The sequence below is a fragment of the Belonocnema kinseyi genome, chromosome 3 (genome assembly GCF_010883055.1).
Source record: "Belonocnema kinseyi isolate 2016_QV_RU_SX_M_011 chromosome 3, B_treatae_v1, whole genome shotgun sequence".
NCBI lineage: Eukaryota > Metazoa > Arthropoda > Insecta > Hymenoptera > Cynipidae > Belonocnema > Belonocnema kinseyi.
In genome coordinates this window covers 94,674,449-94,697,224 of record NC_046659.1, presented here as the reverse complement: position 1 = coordinate 94,697,224, position 22,776 = coordinate 94,674,449, and the positions used below count along the sequence as shown (strand labels likewise).

General features: G+C 31.5%; 1 protein-coding gene across 3 annotated transcripts in view; it reads left to right on the top strand.

Annotated features, from left to right (window-relative positions):
* LOC117168981 overlaps positions 1–22,561 on the top strand; it is a 247,487-nt gene extending 224,926 nt beyond the window's left edge. For all 3 annotated transcript variants that reach the window (XM_033354999.1, XM_033355001.1, XM_033355000.1), the window contains exons 2-13: positions 2,996–3,562; positions 7,698–7,897; positions 8,402–8,502; positions 8,606–8,722; positions 8,817–8,967; positions 13,163–13,501; positions 13,625–13,720; positions 15,523–15,652; positions 15,733–15,899; positions 15,990–16,088; positions 16,212–17,488; positions 20,583–22,561. In XM_033354999.1, the coding sequence (XP_033210890.1) occupies positions 2,996–3,562; positions 7,698–7,897; positions 8,402–8,502; positions 8,606–8,722; positions 8,817–8,967; positions 13,163–13,501; positions 13,625–13,720; positions 15,523–15,652; positions 15,733–15,899; positions 15,990–16,088; positions 16,212–17,488; positions 20,583–21,564 (4,226 nt within the window). In that variant the 3' untranslated portion in view covers positions 21,565–22,561. The remainder of the gene's footprint in view (positions 1–2,995; positions 3,563–7,697; positions 7,898–8,401; positions 8,503–8,605; positions 8,723–8,816; positions 8,968–13,162; positions 13,502–13,624; positions 13,721–15,522; positions 15,653–15,732; positions 15,900–15,989; positions 16,089–16,211; positions 17,489–20,582) is intronic.
* The last annotated feature ends 215 nt before the right edge of the window (positions 22,562–22,776 follow it).

Below are 22,776 nucleotides of genomic sequence, written 5' to 3'. Positions count from 1 at the left end.
AAGGACGCGTTGCATTCTTGACTTGCTATCTCTAGCTTAGCACATCCCTCTCTTTTACTATATAATAATATCATCTCGGTTATAACAGCGAGTATAGCTGTCTTCGCCCGCACTTGCCTGCCACTTTTCTAATAATAGGCTTTCCTATGGAGCTGATGCTTTGCTCTTAATTTTCTCCAACCTACCTACATACACTGCAACAAAAAAATCGTTTAACACCTCATCAGAATCTAAACAGAAAACACTTGAATGGAATGTCAAACTTCACCATACATGTTTTCCTTTTTTTCAGAGACTATTTAAACAGGAAATAAAACTAAAACCGAAATAAAATGCATTTTTTTAAACCATGGGGAATAGAAAAGAAATTGAAATAAAGCTGAAATGTGGAAATCTTTAATCCAAAAATTGTTGCAGCTTTAATTACCCAAATTGGAATTCGAATTAGGAATTTAAAAAATTATTGTATGGCGGTTTCCAAAACACTCGTTACCAATTTGAAATACCTCTTTCCATATAATCACCTCTAAATTCGGTAAGCTCTTCGAACGTAGCATTAGATGCGCAAGAGTGCGAGACAATATTCAAACAATCCGCCAATGCTGAATTTTACTGCGTGGTAAAAAATATTTTGAAAATTCTTTTTCTGATACGGAGGTAAGAGTAAACTAAATATTTAACGGAAATAAGGAAGACAGTTTGCTGTTGCACGTTAAAATAAATGTGTTTCCTGCTTAAGTACTTAAAACGTTCGCGGCCGTTGTGCACCCAAAAGCACATTACTCCTTTTTCAAATAAAACAAACAAAACCATGGACAATGAGATGCCGATTACAGGTCTTACTTTTCGTTTCGAAAACGATCATTCTCTCTCTCTCTCTCTCTCTCTCTCTCTCTATTCAATACGCCTTTGTTTTCTTTGTCAAATACGCCTGTTGACCAGCTACGACGCCATCAATTTAGAGCTATTCAGAAGAAATTTGAATTAAATATTAACAAAAAATCTTATAGTTAATCATTAATTTTGAACTAAATTTTTGATTCGCGTATTAGATGGATGTGTTATCAATGGCAAAGGCAGACTCATTCGATCGCACGAAATAATCTGATCTGACCTATCGGCTTTAGTTGTCTTTAGACATCAAAGCCTCACTCTTGCTCGACGCGAGTTCGCCATCTCTCGCTCTGAGTGAACTGTCGCAACCTCATGCCGCCGTTACAGAGGTAGGCAGTTAGGGTTCAGCGTTTTACCGCAACGTTCCTGTTCTGTCACGCCTTAGTGAACACCGACCATTTCCCCTCAGCTCATCGGACCCGCCCCCGCGGCGCGGCGTCAAGTCTCGTAAACACTAAATCGAAGACCGTTAAATACAGGTTTGACTGTGATAATATATAAACTATTTTCACTGTAAATGAGATTTAAAAAGATTTCAAGGTATTCCAAGAGATTTAAAATATTTCCAATGATTTGCAAGCATTTCAACGTATCTTAAGGAACTTTAGGATATTTCAAAGAACGATCAAGTATTTCAAAGAATTACAAAATTTTTGCGGAATTAAATGACATTTCTAAAACTTTTTAGGGATCTCAAAAGACTTCATAAGGTTACAAGTTTTAAGGTTATTTCCAAAGATTGCAAAGTATTACAATAGATTTCATAAATTTCAAATAATTTAAACCATTTTCATGATGAGTTTAAAAACTTACTTAGTACATTTTCAGAGAAAATCTAAATTTTTCAAGGGATTTTATAAGATTATAAAGGTTGTAGGGATTTTGAGAGATCTGAAATATTTCAAAAGAAGTCACGGGATTTTAAAGGATTTTAAGTGATACCCAAGAATTTTTACGAATTTTAAAGTATGTCAGGAAATTTAATCGGATTTCGAAGATTTGAATGGATTTTATGCGATTTAAAAAGTTTTTTAAGATTTCGTAGAATTTTCGCGGATTTCAATAGATTTGAGATCTAAAGAGGGGTCGAGGACTTACGAGATTCTAACGGATTTTAAGATATTTAAAAAGGTTCTAAATTATATCCAAACATTTGTATAGGATTTCGTAAGATTTTAAAAGATTTAATTCGATTTCTGAGGATTTCCGAATACGATACAAGATTTTAAGGGGTTTCGAGATATTTTAATGGCTTTCATAGTATTTAAAAAATAGTTAAAGGAAGCAAACGTACATAAGAAAAGTGCCCCCCACCCCTTCTATGGAAGAATACGTAAGATTTTCCGTGCCCCCTTACTCTCATGAAAGCCTTACATATTTGTTAAAAATTCGACTGCTTGGTTCAAAAATTCCTCGTTTTGGTTTTCAAATGCATCGTTTTGGATGAAAATTTGACTATTTTGTTGAAAATCGTTTTTTTTTTAGTTAGAATTAATTGTTTTATTGAAAGTGTATCTTTTATATTTTAGGTCAAAACAATATCTTTTTCAATTGAAAATTAAACTATTTCTTTAAAAATTAATGTTGTTGTTCAACGTTAACTTTTTAGTTAAAAAGTAATTTTATGGATTATATGAATTATATGGTTAAAAAGACAACTTTCCTGGTCGAAATTTTTACTTTTTGGTTGAAAATGTGTTTTTTCCGTTTATAAAAGATTCTCTGATAAAAATGTTACAAGATTAAAATTTTGGTGTTTTAATATTAATTATCAGGGAAAATAAAAAATTGTTCAGGGAAAAATTTCCCTGAATTTTTATTAATTTGGAGAAATTGACATATGTTTGAAGTGTAATCGGCAAGAAGTTATTTTAATCTTGGCACCATCTCTGGAAAACATTCCGAAGTAGAAAGTTTTGAAGAAAAAGAATTTAAGGCCTTGTAACATCCATATTTATCATAGTTAAAAAGTGATGTGATCCATCCCATAAAAAAATTGATCTCTTGTCACTGACTATGTCCTTTCATCTCTTTTAAGGCATTGTATTGTTCCCTGGACCCAAGAAACATCCAAATAAAGCAGGAACTGTTTTTGTTTCAGGTACCACGACGGACTTAGTGCCTCAATTGCTTGGGATGTTCGACGAGCTCGCAAAAAGGGGGAATGGCTACTCAAATCATGTAGTCTTACCGTCATCCTGCAACATACCAGCAGCCCTGCAAAAACGTCTTAGCCTGGTCTCGCAATCCCACCGAGAATCCATATTAGGCCCTTTGTGCTCTTCCGAATCCACAATCAACAGCAAGACGAATTTGGAAGAAGTGCCGCATGAAATGGAATTCAATAAAACCGTCGAAGGCTCTAATCAGATGGAAATTACCATTTGCAGCGACTCCAAGGTCATCAAGGAGGATGATACCGTTTCCTCGATCACTCTTAAAGAAAGGAGTGCTTCCGAGAACAAATCACTTTATCGCCGAGAAAATAATGAGCTAACGCCGCTCAGGTATAGCAGACATCGAAGAACAGGAAGTAGACCATTGTCCGGAAGTTCCATTGCTTCCAGCACCTCGTCCAGTGGCTGCAGTAATCAGGGAAACACGTGTCCCGCTAATCCCTGTTTGACCTCAGTGGAATCACTTGCTGACACTTGTGCCAGTTCTCAAGGTAACTAGAGAGAAGTTGCAAATCAAGGAATGTCGATAATCCTGTTTGATTAGTTTTCAAATGATAGTTAATAATTAATGTACTTGGGAAATTGTTGATTTAGAAAAAAATTGCTGAAGATAATAGGGTTCTTTAATTAATATCGAAACTCTATAATTTTTTAGATTTATTTTATGGAGACTATTAGAAAGTTGAAGATAGTACTGTAAAAATGCAGATTATAAAAAAATAATTATAGTATTTAGAAAAGTATTTTTCTGAGCCACGTATTTGTAATGGAATAAGATCAGGTACGAGGTAAGGTATAGGTAGATTACTATAGATTAATTTCTGTTTATTGATTTTTAGGAAGGAAATTTGTTAAAAAACATAAACTTAAAAAAGTCCATGTAACAAATGCTACAACGTTCTCGTTTTCAAGTCGAGGGGAAAAATGAAGTACTTGTTAGTGTAAACTGTAAAAAATTTCGGGAATTTTCCTTATCCTTCCTCGGAGAATATTTCAAAATTTTATTAAGGCAAATACTGTTTCCGAAAATAGTTTATTTTCCCTAATTTTTGGAAAAAATTATAGGGAGTTAACAAAATCGTTTGAAAATGGGAAATTTTTCTTATTAAAGTTCTTATCAATTTCGAATCAAATGGAAATTTTCACTTTCCGTATCAAAAGGACTACCGTAAATAAAAACAATTTCCTCGACATCCTCATAAATTTAAAAAGTTTCAGGGAAAGTTTTACAGAAGTTAGATTCTGTTACCACCTTTTTGATAATATTCATACTTTAATTAAGAAAATTATTTTTCGTGCAAAATTTAGTATGTTTTACTTATATTCAAATTTACTTTTAGATTCATTGAAATTAAAATTATTTTTGACTTAAAAATAAGGCGAAACCCCACTTCCGAGATGGCGTGTTGCTGATTCAAACCCAAAGAAATTTAATTTAAAAAGTTATCTAGTTTCGAGGAAATGAATGTTTCAATAGAATAGTTCCGAAAGAATCAAGATTAAGTGTGATGGTATCGCACAATGAGAAGATTTTCCGTTGATAGGGCTAAAAAAGCTTTTTTTTAAATAAACAACAATTTCAAGAAATATCGATGCTGAAAATTAATAAATAATTGCGAGCAAGTTACCGCTAAGCGGGTGACGGTAAAAGTAACCAACAAGGGAAAATCAGTCTTTTCAAGCCTTCTTGTACAATTTTGTTGAACAGTTTGACTTTTTTAAATTGATATGTTTTAACTTTCTGCCAAAAATTTAAGAGGTATGTTTCAGGACAATTTTATCGATTTCAAGCCTTAACAATAAGAAGATTGTAGAACTAGGCACCGAAAGTTGAATTATGTTTTGTATGATCCTTATGATTCCAATTTGTTAAATTATTTAACAAATAGAAATGTTAGCGATCTTGTTTTGTATTCTTCTTCTTAATTTTGAATCTTAATCCTCCGTCATATAGATGGGTTGTTTACGACCCAGACAAATTTTCCCTCTTAAGTAGTTGATTAATTGATTGGTTGATTAATTGATTAGTTTATTAATAGATAAATTAATATATGAATTGATTTATTGATTATTTGATTAATTAGTTGGTTTTACCAGTGAGGTAAGAAAAAACCTGTGAAACGTAGGGTTAAATATACTATCTTAAAATTGTCCGATTTTTAGTTAAAGATTTAAAAATATGAATAATTAAAAATTATGAAATATTTAATTGGAAGGTTTTAAGAATGAATAATAGTTATAAATGAAGTGTTAAAAATTAAATTATGTGAAAGTCAAAAGTTAAGAGTTGTTTTGTTAAAAATCATAATAGATCGAAATAGATCTAACTGAAATTAATCACCTCAACAATTGATTAGTTTGTTTAATTTTGAATCGTTACAATTTTAGAATTCTAAATTTCCATGCTGTAGACTTCTTTCTCAATTGTTCAATATGAAACGCGTTTATTAAAAAATGATCCATTTCAATCCCTATTATAAATATTGTCCTTTTTCAAACGAAACAAGTGTATCAAGGTAAAGTAAATGGCAACGTGCCCAGAGGTAGATCGCGGAAAGAATGGTCAGAATATGTGAATGAGACCCTACTTAGAAGAGACATAAGAAGTCACAGAAACACGAGAGCCTGCATGAAAAAATGCATGGACATAAAAGAAGCTAGAGAAGTATGCCAGGACAGGAAAGTATGCCGGCAAATAGTTAATAAAAAGAGGGTCAGTAGAGTGAATGATGCCTGAAACAAAGACCTTGGCTATTAATGGACCCAAGTGGGGAACCTTACATAACGACTTCGTGAGGTCATTCGCTTGGGGTGATTGCTAGAGAGATTGATCAGCAACCTGGGTCGGAGCAGTGTTGCGGAACGAACGTGTTATTTACTTAAATAGCACGAGAATTCTGGATCAATCTGAAAAATCTCTATCCCTTCCACACACTACTCCTTTCCCCTGCCGAGTGAGTCACGCCTACCCCGAAAGGGAAATGGCTTAATGGTGTAATAATGCCTGATTTAAAATTATTTGATTTGGAATTTGCTCAATTTCAAATCGTTCATTCTGTTTCTAAAAATTTTCAAGTGCTTTCAATTCGAAATTATTGTTTCGAAAATATAAAAAATCTTCATATATAATAATTTGTGTAATAATGGATTTTTAAATTGTTTGTATCTTAAATTTAATTTTAAATTAAGTCATTTATGAATAAATAAAGTAAAAAATATAAAAACAATACATCCTAAAAATTGTATAAATATATAAGTACAGAAAGTTTCAAGTGTTAAAAACTATTATCCTTTAAACATAAGCAGCCTTAAAAAAACTTGAAGCTAAAACCGTTTGAAAGATATTGTATATGTAAAAAAAACGAAGACAGAAGTTTTTATCTTATATAAAAATGAAACGGTTATAAATATATAATTATATTAATTTTAAAAAGAAGTAATAGAAGATCAACACTTTTTAATTTAAATGTTAAAGTTGGATAATTTAAAAAATGGAATATCCCAAGTTAATAAAATGTGTACAGTAATCTCAAATTTTATTTTTACATCTTACCAGTAAAAATTTACTAAGGTTTCTTCGGCGGATTTCAAAATAAAATGATGCAGATTTAAATTAAACTTTTAATACAAAATATTATTTTCTTGGCCCAATAAAAATTCTTGCAAATAAATATGTAATTTACTCATAAATGTCACGATTTACTTATTTATAATGATGCTTTTCAAAAGGGAAAATATTTTCAATCATATGTACGATTGCAAACATAAAAAATTTTGTTTGTATCAATTTTATTTTACTCGAACTTTTCTATATTGCCGAGAATGGATTACCAACGACCTGAGTAATTACAATTTTTGAAAACAAATTTTTCAATGTTAGAAAGCCTGAAAAAATTATTTAATATTATTTAAAAATACATATCAAAATAAGTGTTAATCTTTCCCCTATTTTTCCTCTTTTTTGTGAAAAAATTACCCTATTTTTCCTTTTTTGAATTCCTTTTGCGCTGTGTTTCCTGGATTGTTATATAGTTATAGAGTATATTCTAATTTCAAATATTTCAGTCTTCCAGTATTGAAGTTTCTAAATTTAATTTGTAAAGTATTTTTAAATATATAAACGATTTTAAGTTTGATGTTTTCAAATTTTTAAAATTAAAGTTGATTTGTAATTAAACATTAGAAAATTGATTTCAAGTGGATGTCTAGAAAATTTTTAAATTTTAAATTTGAATGTTTTTGTCAATATTTGTTAATATAATTTAATTAAGTACACATTTAAAAACGTTCAGAAGCATTAAAAAAGAAAAAAATTGCTTATGCTTTTCAATTCATTCAAGTCAAATTAAAATAGTTATTATTTGTATAATTAACATTTGGATTTAGATGTTTAATTTTTCAGACACATAACTCGAACTTAGAGCTTTATTTTTCCGTTTTATTTCTTACTTGAAACGAGAAAAACCTGTTTGATCTTTGATCTTCAATTCTAACAATATGAAGAACCTACTTTATGAAGAATAAAAAATAATCCGCAGATGACCTCTTAGTGCAATTTTAATTATTTAAAACCAATTGCTTTCCTCAACAAAGATAATTTATACAAATGATTTAAATATTATACAGGCTCCGGAGATAGCGGCGTCGTTGTAACGGTGTCAGAAGCTAGTTGTCGAATAGAAGGTGGAAATAGTATGGATATTAATTCCTTAGTAAATCACAGGCCTCGATATTGTGATCCTCACAGAAATCCTGTTGAAAGGGTCCTTCTCGAAATTGTGGACACCGAAGCCATTTATGTTGAACACCTTCGACAAGTCATTCAAGTAAGTTTCCAAATTTTCTTCTATGAATTCAGTATTTTAATTTAGCCATTTTTAAAATTAAACTGAAAACAAAAATATTGAAGCTAATAAATACTTAAGATAAATATTCAATATATAAAATATTTCCCCTCCGTTATTCGGTTTTTATCAGTTTAAAAAAATGCATTATCTGAGCATTTAGTTGCCTTGATTCGTGCATAATAATTCTCAGTAGCAGCGATTGCTTCCCATGAAATCATCAGTTAATTACAGTGTCCCAAAAAGAAATTATGCCTATTTATAGCTTGATAAAGAGAGCAAAAAAGTAAGAAAAAATTCCTGGACCCTTAATTGTAACAAGAACGATTTACACTACTCTTAGTTTGCGTTTAATCCAAATAACCTAGTTATTAGTGATATTTGCAATCAAGTAGATTAGAATAATGAAATTAGATCCTCTTTAACAACCAAGGGAAAAACGTTATTTTTCTGTAAAAAAAACTAAAACTAAATGTTAATTTTCAGGGATACCTTATATTTTGGAGAGACGATCCAGCTTCTCTAGTACACCATTTACAACTAAGTGATTTATTTAGCAATATTGAAGACATATTTGAATTTAATAGGTACGTTTTTAAATACCACTCTGATAATTTTTATGATAAAATCAATATCAAATATTTCTAAAAAAAATTACATTTCTGAATGCGAAATTATTTTTTTGTGCAGGAAATTTCTGACCGAAATAGAAAATTGTTGTTTGGATCCAATTTGCGTGGCAAACACCTTCATCAAGCACAATTCAGGATTTAAAGTTTATACAGAATATTGCACAAATTACCCCAGGTGAGATTTTACTGGTAAAATAAGTTCCTTATTAAGAAAATATAATTATTTTTAAATTGGGAATTATTTAACATTCACGAATTTTAAATTTCAGGACGGTTTCAGTTTTAACGAAACTGATGGGCCAAGAGGAATTAGCGAGTGCTTTCAAAGAGAGGCAAGCAGCTTTGCATCACGCTTTACCCCTCGGAGCTTTTTTATTGAAGCCAGTTCAAAGAATTTTAAAGTATCACTTACTTTTGAAGGTATGTAACATCTGACCACCGTTTTACTTTTAAACTTTAGTCACTTTTTCAACTTTTTAAAATATTTTTTTGTTTTGTTAGGAATTACCTTTTTTACTTTCATCGAAAACACGTTTATATAAACAAATACTTTTATTTGAAATCGTGAAAATAAATATATAAATTTCGGCATGTAACCCTATGAATTTAATTATGTGAAAATTGATGGCTTAAAGCATTGAAACTTTGAAAACTTAGAATTGAAAATGTTAAAAATTGAATATTCAGATTGAAACTAAAAAAATAATAATATATGTTTTAATAATTGTTAATATTAAGCGAATTACCTACTTTTCAGCAGCTGGTTAATTTCTTTTTATTGCGATAATACAGACTACGTAGTTACCATTTCTTGCCCGAAAATGTTTATCATAATCTTGTTGTAATGAAGCATAAACATTTTTCTCTTCGAATTTCTAGGAAGACACTGTTAAAACACAAACTTAAAAAATATACATTTATAACTTCCGAAACAATTCTTTTCCGTTTTTCATTCCAAATATAAATATTTATAGATTAGTGCTACTGTTTTGTCAAACTCTTGAAATTTCCATTTATTTTTCCAATCATTTAGAAAAGAAAATAGGAAAGAACATGGAATTGTTTTAATTAAATTGTTAATAAAGCAGCGACATCCAAACGATTAAGCACCTCGACATGGAGCCTCCTCGCCAGGAGTCGCTACCCTTCTTTTATTCTCTCTCTCTCTCTTTCTCTCTCATCTCTCTCTCCCTCTCTCAAAATCGCCCAGTGGCCTCCAAGTAGTGACTGGTCCCTCGACATGGAGCTTTTTTTCTAAAGAGGTCAACTAAACTCTTTTGAGGGGACCTACAGTTTAACGTGGGATCCGAACCACCAGAGACTCGGTAGAAGTACATAGAAAAATTTCCATTGGTACCGACTTAGGGATCGAGCCCCCGACCTCCTATATGGAAGTCTGACGCTCTACCGCCTAAGCCACCATAGCTCTGTACCCACGTGCGATTAAATCAATGCTAAATGGAAATATTTAATTAGTTTATGATTCAAGATTTTCCACAAAAATATATAGCAAATGTTGCAAAAAATTATTTTTCACTAGATTTCTTTAATTGATTGTGGTTCTTTTTCATCTCAGGAACATTTGAGAAAAATATGAAAATAATTATTCGTGTTTTTAACTGGCGATTTTCGGACCTTATTTATTCGAATTGTAAATATTTTCCTTGAAAAACAGAACAATTCATTGTGGTTGCACACAATTTTATTGTTATTCGCAATTCATGTTCAGATAAAATGCAAAATACAAAGTACTTCAGATAATGTTTTGCTTTGGAATCAATCAAATCTAAAAGTCAACTTTTTTCGAAAAGGGCCCTATTGATTATTTATTTTTTGTCTTTAAATGTTCGTGGCATGGCAGAGATTCATAACCTATTTTAAAAAACCAGTGAAATATAAATGTTGGACAACCGTTACTTTTATCAAATTTCCAATAAAATCGCCAGGATAAAGTCGTAATAAAAAGTTTTTCTTTTTTTAATACCATTTTTGTTTCCTGGGCGTTAAATAAAAAAATTTACCATCTCAACATTCTCTCTGTATATATTTTTTAGTTAAAAAATTACATTAGCCTTTCTTATAACCTTTCATATAACCTTTCATATAACCTTTCTTAGGCTTGGTTCAGCCGCCCTGCGTGTAATTATCAAAGTTAATACAAATTAAAAAATGCAAATCTAGTTAATTCTACACTTTTTCGAAATGATAATGTCGCTGGCAATCTACAATTTACCAATTTTGCCTTTATTTGATTAAAATGAAAAACTCCATGAATTTCGAATGCAGAATGAGATAATTGGAAAATAGATTGTGGAGAATCATTTGGGGGAAAATTGGTATTGAATGGTTATTTTATTGCCGAGGGGCTACTTACTAAATTTCTTATAATTTTTTTAAGATTCTAGAAAAATTATTACAAGAAAATCATGTTAATATATAGAAAGAATTGATTCAGAACAGAATTCAAAGATTTCAAATACATCATCAATAAATTTCAAGGGATTACATAGAATTCGTTTAGGATTTAAGCGATATCGTAAGCTTTAATAAAAATTTCACGAGATTTAAAATAATTTTGAGGATTTCTAATTATATCAGGAGATTTTAAGGAAATTCAAAGAATTTGTATGGGCTTCCTCAAATTTAAAGGTATTTAAAAGAATTTTATGGAGTTTCCGAACATTTCAACTATTTTTAAAGAATTTTATTGGTCTTCAAGAGATTTAAAAATATGTCAAGGAATTTCGTAAAATTTCGTTTCATTTCAAGAATGCTAGAGTTAGATAGGGTTTTTTGTCAATAGTATCATATTCATGATTTATGATTGTTTTTATAACAGTATTACAAAAATTTAGTCTAAGATAAAAAAAAACAGTTAAAAACCATTGTTGAAATTTCTATTAAAACTTCTTATATATTATGAAATTCCTTTTGTTCAGAAATTCCTTGATATCTTTTAAAATATCATGAAACCTTATAGGTCCTATAAAATTCTTCCAAATCTTCCAAAATTCTTTAAAACTACATATAAGTTTTTTTCAATTTCCTAAAATCTTTAAAATGCTTGTAATTTTCTTCAAATTTTGTCATTTTTTGAGAATTTCTTGGATTTCTTGTAAATACCATAAAATATATCAAAATTAGATAATTGGAAATATTTTCAAATATCTTGAAATTTTTTAAAGGATTGAAAATTCCTGGAAATCTTTTGAAATATCCACAAATCTATTTAAATTTAGTGAAAATACACGAAATCTGATTAGATTACATGAAATCTATTCAAATATTTGAATTCCTAAGAAATCCTGTGTGATCCTGGGAAATTTATCAAACATACTTATTGAAAGCCTTTAAAATCCTATAGAATTACTGAAATCTTCGAAAATATCACAAATCCTATGAAATCATTTCAAATCTTTCGACACTCAAGAGAATTTTTTCAAACAATTATATTCAAATCTTTGAAATCCTATAAGATCTCTTCAATCTTTGTGAAATTCTTTACAATTTATAAAAATATTATGAAACGTTTAGAATTTTGTTATATTAAATTTAAATCCGTAGAAATATCTTTAAATCATTCCATAAAAATGCTTTGCAATAAAAAATAAAATGCCATAGAAATGCCATAAAAATTCTTTGCCAGTATAAAATAATATTAAATGTGTAAAATGATATATACAGCAGGTAAACAAGATAATTTAATTGACATTAGGATCGGTAATATTTATGTTTCTTCTGCAATTCATTTTTTTAAAGATTTTTTTTAAAATCAAAATTAAATTTGTTATGTTTCGTCCCGGACTCGCCAGTGAGGCAATGAGAATCAGTTCTGCCTTAGACATTACATTTTATAATTTAATTAACCTAAATTCTGTTATAGTCTAAATTTTCCAAAAAATCTTATGTTTTTTTTTGTAAATTTGGTAAATCTTGCAGTTAATATCATAATGTATTTCAACAATGGATAGGGGCTGAAACTTAATATAATCGACGTAAATTTAGATTTTTTTTGGTTTATGTTCACAAAAATTAATAATGTTCCGGCCAGGGACGTGGACCAAAAAATAGATTCAAAAATAAAAACTGAATAATTTGATAAGCAATTATTAATATTTTTATTATTAGTTGATAAAAATAATAATTCTTTATTATTATCATATAATACATTTAAACTTTTTAGTTTAAAGTGACAAAAATGATTGATGTTCCGGCCACGGATAGGGGCCAAAAATTAAATTAAAAAATCGAAAATTATTACGTTGATAGCGAATTATAACTATCACTTGGTAAAAGTAATAATCAATTAAATTATAAAATATAATGTCTTAAGGCAGGACTGATTCACGTTGCCATACGGATGAGTCAGGACAGTACGCCTGGGATGAAACATAAACAATGTTATTTTTGTTTTCAAAATAAATCTTTTAAATAAAGAATTGCAGAATAATAATAAATACAACCGGCCTTAATGTTATTTAAAAAAATCTTCTTTATAAATATGATATTTGGTTTAATTAAAAGCGGCATCTTTAGAAAAACCAGTAAGGATGTCGACTAACTTCTTTGGATCCGAGCCTGGAATAATTGCCCTTCGTTTTCTTGTTAATTTTAGAATTTAGCGAAAGAGTATGGTGCTGGTTACTACGACAAAGAAAACCAAGTCGAGGGGAGCAAGGCGATAGAAGGTGCTCTGGAAGCGATGAACGGTATCGCGGATCATATCAATGCAATGCAAAAGAAACACGAACACGCTGTGCGGGTTCAAGAAATACAGTCTCTATTGTATGGCTGGACTGGTCCCGATTTGACCACGAGTGGAGAACTGGTCGCGGAAGGAAGATTCCGTATGCGAGGTGCCAAAGCTCCCAGACACGCCTTCCTCTTCGAAAAAATGCTTCTCCTCACCAAAAAGAAAGAAGATGGCCTGCTTGTCTATAAAACTCACATTATGGTACAGTGCTTCAGTTGTAAAAGTTAAAAACATCTTTTCTCTATCTTCATTCGTAATATTTTCCCTCTCTTTCATTTTTTGATTATTTTGTATGTACTATAATATCTGTTTATTTATTTGTAGTGTTCAAATCTAATGTTGATTGAAAGCATCCCCGGAGAACCTTTTAGCTTTCACGTAATTCCCTTCGACAATCCACGTTTGCAGTATACTTTACAGGTAAGAAATAATTTAAATAGATACCATCAATCGGGGTAACAATGGATAAACTTTTATGCTTTTATGTGAATTTTTTACATTTTTCTCAGATGATCGCTATACTTAAACTCAACTAAATTACGACAAAGCTTTTAAAATTAAAAATCACATCTAGAAAAAATAGTATCATTTCAATTGAAAACATTAAAAATTGAATACCTTCTCATTAAACTTTTATTCTGAGAAAAATTTGAATTAATAGCGTTTGAAACTGAACAATTTCTAATTTCGTGAATCCATATACAAAGTTTTTTATGGACGAAAATGTTCAAAATCGATTAAATTTAAATTCAATTACAGTTGTCATACTCATTAAACGATCCTTCTTTTTTTAAAGAATTCCTCTTCTTCCCTTTTTTTCAAGAGACTACGCTCTTCTCTCGTTCTTTCGCTTAAATTCGAACTGAATTATTGGAACTCAATACGAAAGTCCAACTATTAGTGGTTAAAATTTCATTCGTTTTAGTTAAAATTCGACTATTTGGTTAAAAACTGAATCATTTAGTTGAAAATTCAACTGTTTTGTTGAAAAGAGATCTTTTTCGTCGAAAATGTAACTACTTTGTTGAACATTCGCCTTTTATGATTAAGAAATTAATCCTTTTACATTGAAAGTTCCTCTTCCATGGTATAAAAGTGACCTTTTTTGGCATGAAAATTCAACTTTTTGGTTAAAAATTCATCTATTTTGTTGAAAATTCGTCTCCTTTGATTGAAAGTTCGACTGCTTGGCTGTAAATTCAACTGCTTAAATTTTTGTTTAATTCAACTATTTGGTAACAAAAATCCCTCATTTCTACTTGATGTTTAATTAATATATTTTATTTGAAAATTGTACCATTTGGTTGCAAATGCAACTGTTTGGTCGAAAATTATTATTATTTTTTAATTTAATCATTTGATTGAAAGTTAATCTTTCGGACATATAAGTATACTGGTTTCTAAACTTTTTCGAGAATGCAATATATTTCGATGTAAAGTCTTAGCACTTTGGCCGGTGAAGTCTATGTATAAAAAAATGAATCATTTCATATTCAAAGTTACAGTCAAAATTACAGTCATTTCATATAAAAATTACAGTATTCGAAGTTCAAGCCTTAATTATTGAGTAATTTTAAGTTTAAAATGTTCAAAATTAATGTTCCTGATGTTCGAAATTAATATAAATTATAAACTTCTCTCATTGAAAAATAATCCAAATTGACAAGTTTGACACATTTTAGAAGGAAATACTTTTAAATTTTTGTTAAAAATTGTTTTAAGTTTAAATTTTATTTTAACTGTGAAAAGAAAATTTGAAAATCAATGAGCTATATTCCTAACAATATAAAGTTATTATTTCAGACAATCAATATCTGATACTGTTTGTGGACTTTTTTCGAAATTCTATGCGACTTTATTTGTATTTTTATGCGAGTAATGCAACTTTTTTTAAGTCTTCTGGCTTATGCGAGCCCTGTTCATTGAATTTTTATTTTTTTATTTACTTTCTTATTTTTTTATTAGACTTTTTATGCAACTGATAATCAATTAATTGAACTGTATATTATACAGTTCAATTATTATATATATAGTATTCAATATACTGTATATTATACAGTTCAATTCCATTATGATAAGGCTATTTTTTGCAGAATAATTCCTTGATCCATATTTACCCTAGTTACGGGTACATAAAAGTACGAACTAATTTCTAACTTTAATTGGAACTTCATTAATTTACTTTTGGACGTCTAAAAACGCGTTATTTATTCTTATTTCAGGCGCGAAATTTGGAACAAAAGAGGGAGTGGACTCTCCAAATAAAAAGTGTGATTCTAGAGAATTACAACGCAGTGATACCGTCACATGCGCGACAACTGGTATTGCAAATCGGGCAGAGGCAACCGGAAGGTAATATATAAAAAAATTCCCCTTTGTAATTTTCCTCGAAGTTTAGTAGCAGAATCTAAATTTATTAGCCTTAATTACAGAAGACTGCGGCACAATAGACAAAGTTTTGGCAAAGAAGCAATATTCATCACCGCCAGAGTATTTGGAGAAAAGAAAACAAGAAAGGGAGAGAAGAAGGTCCGAGGCTGGCATTCGCCAAAAGTTAAAAAAAGGAAGAAAATCGGATAGCCATGGAACTGCAGTCGACGTAAGTAAATAAAAAATGATTGCAGAAATAGCTAAAAAATGTTTATAATTTTCTTATATTTATCTCCTCTTTTTTTAAAAATTGTTTTAGTCTTCGCATACGAATCAGTTGGAAGACTCTATCACAAACTGTGGATCTAGAGAACAAAGCCTCAATCGTTCCTGTGATACGCGTGCCTCGAAAGTCAAGGTAAAAATGGCAAATTATGAAAACAATACCAGGGTGTACACTGGAACCTCAATATATATTTTACCAATAAATACATCATTGCTGCAATCGCTAATAAAATGAAAAAAATTATTTTTATGTCAGGATCGGTTTACAAGCTGGAGAAGGAAGTCTGAGCCTGGATTTCAGTCCTACATAAGTCTGAACATGTCTGACGAGGAGCAGAAAGAAGAGCCAGTAGATGCTGAATTTAGAAACACAGAGAGTGACTGCACAGCCATAACGAACGAAGACGACAATTCTACGATTAATTCTGAAAGTAATTCGTTAATCGCCGAGACCAAAGACACAAATGAGGAAGAACCTCAGCCCCAAACAGTTGAAGAAATAGTAGGCCACATCCTAATGCAGAATCATGAATTCCAAAAGCTCCTCGAGAAACAGAGAACCAACAGCATTTTGAACGTCAGGCAACAACAACGATTCAACAAATGCATTTCTGTTGATAGTTCCGACGAGAGTGACACCGAAAATACAAATTACAGCCATGACTCGACGAACAATCGAAGTACCAGATTACGAAGTTCCTATAATCGACGCGAACAAAGATTCGTCAGGACAAACAACGCCTGGAATTCTCTTTCTTCGACACTACAGCGTGACAATCAGTCATCTCTTCGATTGCGATACGACAATCTTCGTCAAACAGAAGCCAAGTTGGAAGAGACGCAGAAGAAAACGAACCGAGTTCTGGAAAAAAGAGCAGTATTCGAAGCTTTTAAGAGGCAGAGTATCGTTACCGAGAGCAAGATTATCAAGACTGCGCTTCGAATAAGGGAAAATTCGACATCGAGTGTTGAAGAAGTTCAGAGAGAGAAGCCTGGCGAGGCGAAGAAAACGGAAACCAGCAACAGTTGTGAGCGAGTTGATGTTGAGAGTGAAGACTCGAAAGGGTTCGGAAATTACGATAATTTGCAGCACGTCTGGGAGACTTTGAAAGATGTGAAGGATCAAGAAGGAAACGACAGTCCAATAAGGCCGGCAGTCTGGTTAACGAAGCTCTGTGAAGGTTTGCCGATCTCACCTCAAAAAAGCGGTTCGCTGCCTCGCAGCTTCCAAATTAGCCCCACTTCTTGTCTACATCCAACGAAGCCTAGGTTTCTCCAGAGGGACGGCAAGCCGATGAGCGAGCGGCCTTTTACAATCGCTTCGGATAAACCTGCCGAGATCAACTTGGAGGATATGGAAAGATATGCTTCTACTTGCCAAACCGGAGGCAGAATTGCCAAGTTTCCTACCTCCGTTTCCACTTCGTCTTCGAATTTCTTCGGTTCGTTCAACGATGGAATGACGGACGCCTACTCGGATCTGCACATCGCTCCTACCATCACAAACGTTCATCCTGACCATAAAATTTATAGGTGAGTGAGTGATTAGAATGTTCTCTTTCTACCTGTTCAAGTTATAGCGCTTTGGAATTTAGAATCGTTAAGACGGAAAATAGTAGAGGAATATTATATATTCCATTTTTAGACAGAAGCTAAAGAATGTTTCGACAAAAAAATTCTTGAATGCATTCCTAATAGTGTCCGCTTTTTTGATACCGTTAAATAAAAATTCTGAAGAAATTCAGGAACAATGCCCGTTTCCTAAAAATTAGAAAAATCGAAAATAGTGAATGTCGCTCCGCTGCAACATTGGCCGTTAAAGGGTTAACGAGGGGTTAATTATTCCTGCAATCTGGCATACAACCTTTTACAATCTTATGCTATCTCGATGCGATCTCTGTAAAATTTCGTGCAATCTCATGCACTGCCTGCCATGCCGTGCAATCCCATTTAATCTCATTTTATACTTTTCAATTCCAAGCAATTCTTTACCATCTCATGTATTCTGTATTAAATCTCGAGCGATCTCTATCAAATTTCCTGCAATCAGTTGCACTACTTGCAATTTCTGCAATCTCTATAAATTCTCGAACGATCCCCAAGAAATTTCGTGCAATTCCATGCACTTCTTGCAACCTCGAGCAATCCCATGGAATATCATGCAATCCTTTACAATCCCATGCAATATATACTATACAGGGTGTCAAAAAAGTTCCGGGACGGCTGAAGATTTCCTCAATAAGACATTTTTCTGGGAGGTCAAGGTCATTATTGAAGTAACTTTCATCGAGAAATTCAATGATGACATTTTTTTTAATCTTGACGATGACCTTCAAGGTTTCTTTCAAGGTCAACTTTTTACTTTGTTTAGATTTGGAACCGCCTTTTTACATCGATAGAGTGAGAAATTTGAAGTTCAAATATGTACCCAGTCCATAGGTACATTGTTCCTAACGAGCAAAGTGACTAACTTTCACAAGGCGAATTCAGCAGTGACCTTAAGAACGACCTTGACAATGAGCTTGAAGCTCATTTCATGGTCAATTTTTTCGTATTGGAAACCACCCTGTTTTTACATCGGCAATCGATAGAGCTATAAATTTTACTCTCGAATATGTACTTAGGTCATAGATCCAATTTAACCTTGACCCAGAGGTGTGCAGACCTTGTTTAAGTTTAAATGACCTTAGAGTGACCTTCAAGATCACAATGTACCTATGATCTGGGTACATATTTGAACGTAAAATCATTCAGTTTTCAATGCATAATTCGAAAATCTTTCACTTACAAATTTTCCATGTTGGATTTTAATTTTTAGTCGTTCATTTTTCCTTTAAAGAAGTCTAAAATGCAGTTTTAAAGACTTAGATCATTAAAATCTAGTTGCGTTTGAAATCGACAATTTTGTATAAAAACAAGCTTTTTGGTTGATCAAAGGTGAATATAAATTATAATGAGTTTTAAAATTGAACTTTACATTAAGAAGTAGCAAGTGAACAATAATTGATTTGATAAGACGATTTCGGAATCAGTTCAGTACTAGCTAAACAAATATAAACGTCCGATTAAAACTTTATAAACTATTTTTAATTTTAAAATAACTTCTAAATTACATATTCATAAGTAAAGGCTTTTATTAAATTTAAAATATTATTTTTGTCTAAAAATTGAAATTTTCAAATCTGAAATTTTTTAGTTAAGAATAATAAGAATTGCTTAACATTTAGAAATATGTAATTGTTCATGTAAAATCAATAGTTATTCGAGAAAGTTGAAGAGATATTTAGAAGGTCTGAGAAGATTCAAACTTAATTAAAAATTTGAAATGATTTCAAATAATTTAAACGAAGAATGTCTACATATACCGACAAACCCCGGCTATTCGTACCGAAATTTCGGTGCAAATAGCCCACGGCCTAATTTAAAACAAAATATAGATTTTTGCAGAATTTAAACAAAAAATTTAGAAGCTTTTTAAGAATTATGAAAGGCTTAACAAATATTGTCTTAAGATTTCTAGGAAAATTAAAAATTACTTTTTATTTTGAAAAATCCATTATAAAAGAATATTTAAAAATATTTACAAAATTCTCAAATATGAATCTGGAAGATTTTAAGGAAATATTTTTAACTTTGGAGGATGTAAAACAAATTCAGGAAAAATTTGAATCCTTTCAAAATGCAGATGTTTCAAGATTTTAAAATAAAATTTTGAAGCTTTTTAAGAATTTTTAAACTATTTAAAATCAAAATATTTAAACTTTCAATTTAAGAAGTTTTCAGTTTATAACAAAAATATAATCGTTCAATTTATAATATTTCTAGCCTAAAATTGATTAAAATGATTTGCAGCTCATCTGCAAACCATAAAATCAATTAAAAATCATAAAATACATACAGGGTGTCCAAAAAGTCTGGAAACACCTAAATAACTGTCCAGATAAAATATTTTTCAAATGGGTGAAGGTCATTCTTGAAGTAACTTTCTACGAGAAATCCAATGGTGACTTTAAATTTGACCTTGAACTTGACTCTCTAAGTCATCTTAAAGTCTCACTTGAAATGTCCTCGAAGATTAAGTTCTAGGTCTAATTTAAGTTCACCATGGAATTTCTCCTTAAAATTGGAGCCCAGAATGACCTTCATCTGAGGGAATACAGATCCGTCACGTTAATCCGAGCCGTGCCTTGCTTAAGTTTGAATGACCTTTAACAGAGCTGCACAGTCACACCTGACTTATGGCCTGAGTACATATCAAAACGTAAAATTTCCCGCTCTTTCGATTGCCGATGTCAAAAAGAAGGGGTGCATTTAAAAACTCAAGCTTTGACCTTGAAATAACCTGAAAGATTAAGTTCAATGTCAAATTTAAGGTCACCATTCGATTTCTCCTATAAAGTTACTCCAAGGACGATCTTGACCTATTTGAATAATATTTTATCTGTAAAATTATTTAGGTGTTTGCAGAATTTTTGACACTTTGTATATGCAATTTTTTTCGAATCCCATGAAATCTTGCAATCTAGTGTAAACCAGAAATCCAAAAAAATAACTACGCTCGCTTTTGAATAAAATGAGAAAGTGATGATTTTCTTTGTAAAATGTATATTGAAATATGTGCTTGTAGGCCAAACGGAAGCGGAAGCATAACCTTCAAGAACGTCCTCTCCAAGGCTGGAAGTCGACTTCAAGGCCTGAGATCCACCGCAAGCAGCGAAACTCTCGAGTACAGTGACGAATTAGAACGAACAAAGTTTTACCGATCCATCAGTGGGGGCAAGACAAAAAAGAAGCACAAATACAAATCTTCCAGGGAATCATCATCAGATGTTGAGGAGATGATTGGGAACATCATCAACCGAACTCCCTTAATTTATTACAAACAGGGTAGTTCTAGTCTAGGAGCTCGCATCGCTCAGTCCGACTACGCCGACCCAACAATACTTTTCTGCGAAAGCAAAAGAGCAGAACTCGCTGCATCCAAACAAAGTCTTTCGGAAAATAAAGATTCCGAAGACATGAAAAGACAAGAAAATAAAAGTGCCGAAGATACCAAAAAAATGAAAGAAGCCCGAAAAGCAGAAGAAAAAAGGGAGGAGGAACTACATAAACAAAGGCTAGATAGTGAAAATGACAGCTTCTACGAAAGATCGTTCGAAACTATAGAAAATTTTATAGACGTTGATGTTGAAGACGGTTTTAGAGATAGTGCGATTTTCAGTGATGGGGAAGATACTCTCACGATTCGATCTTCGCTCATCGAATTTGAAGAAGCAATTAATCGAATGCCTATTAAAGCTAAAGTTGCTCCTCCCGTTCCTGCGAAAAGAAGATCAGATTCTAACTCCTCGAGGCTTGGGTGCGAAGTTAAACCTAAACCGGTAGTTATGCAAAAACCAGAGCATCTGAAACTCAAAACAAAGGTTTTGAAAAACTCGGACGCTGAAAATGCTCTCGAGTCCCTGGGTGAAAGTGAGGTACAGAAATCTTCTAGTGAGGATAAAATTTCTTCTATAAATGAAGAGACCGACGATGTTTCCGCCGGACAAAGTCAAGCTGGATGGGTTCGAAAAATGGTCGGACAATTGCAAAGTCGCGTTGAAACTTGATGCAGTGTTTATTGAATACCGACTTTTATTTAATATTTTTCTGAGAAAGTCTTTGTGATCTTACACGATTTGCATAATCAAAAACCATTCAAGGGCGAATTTTAAATAAAGGATACTGAATAGAACAATTTTTTACGAAGAGCTTTTAAAGATTGTGGAGCATGTGTATTTTATCGTAATAAATCTTGTGAAATCGTCAAATTTTTATTTCTTCGTGTGTGTTGTTATATTATTTGTTCTGAACTTGATTTTGACAACAAAATTTATTGTGCAATATAGAAATGATTTATTAGCTGATTGTTGACTCTGGAAACTAATATATTGAACAATCTGAAATTAATATATTAAACTATTTTTAAAAATTTTTGCAAGATTCATACGATACATTCTTTGTAATGTTACAGTCACCCCTAAATTGGGAGCAAAAGAAAATAATCGCTGATGATTGATCGGAGAATATTTTCTCTTTGTGTCTCTAACTGTTTTATAAATATTTCAACGACTATTAGAGCTTCTCAAGTGCCTAATATAATATTGTGCGATACAATTTTGAGTATAATAGTTTCGCTCTGCTATTGTAATCTTTGTCTAAGATCGGGTAGTGAGAAGTAAAAACTGTCAAGCGTTTTGCGAACGAGCATTAATAGAGGCAATCTGTATATAGGAGACAATGTACTAGAAAGTAAGTCTTGCACTTGAGAACTAAAAAAAGTACTGATAAATTAAGATAGCAGTTTGACTGAAGATCGAAATTTCGACGTCGATTATCACCGCAATAACTCGTTTCATCTAAATGTTAACACTTATTCGACTAACAATCGAATGTTTTTATTTTTTGCTCTAGCATCGCGTTAAACTTTGTGTAGATCTAACTCTAATAGAGTACAATAGTCTAGTTCTTGGAAATTTAATGTATGTACTTAAATTTTACAAAAGAGAAGGAACGCCGAAGTACACTTTTTAATATTTTTATGACAATAAACGAAATATGAAAATACGTTTTTTCTGAATAAGTTCTTCCTGGATTTTAATCTGTTATTTCAGAGTGGCCGCTGGACTGGGAAGCAGGGAAAACCGGGAAATGACAGTGAATTTATTTCTTGACTGGGAATTTTACGAATTTTCAGGAGAAAAATCGGTCCAAGCTCGAGTTCAACAGTTTTTTAAATAATTATAGTGCAGTCTTAAAGATTTCAACAATTAAGAAGTAAA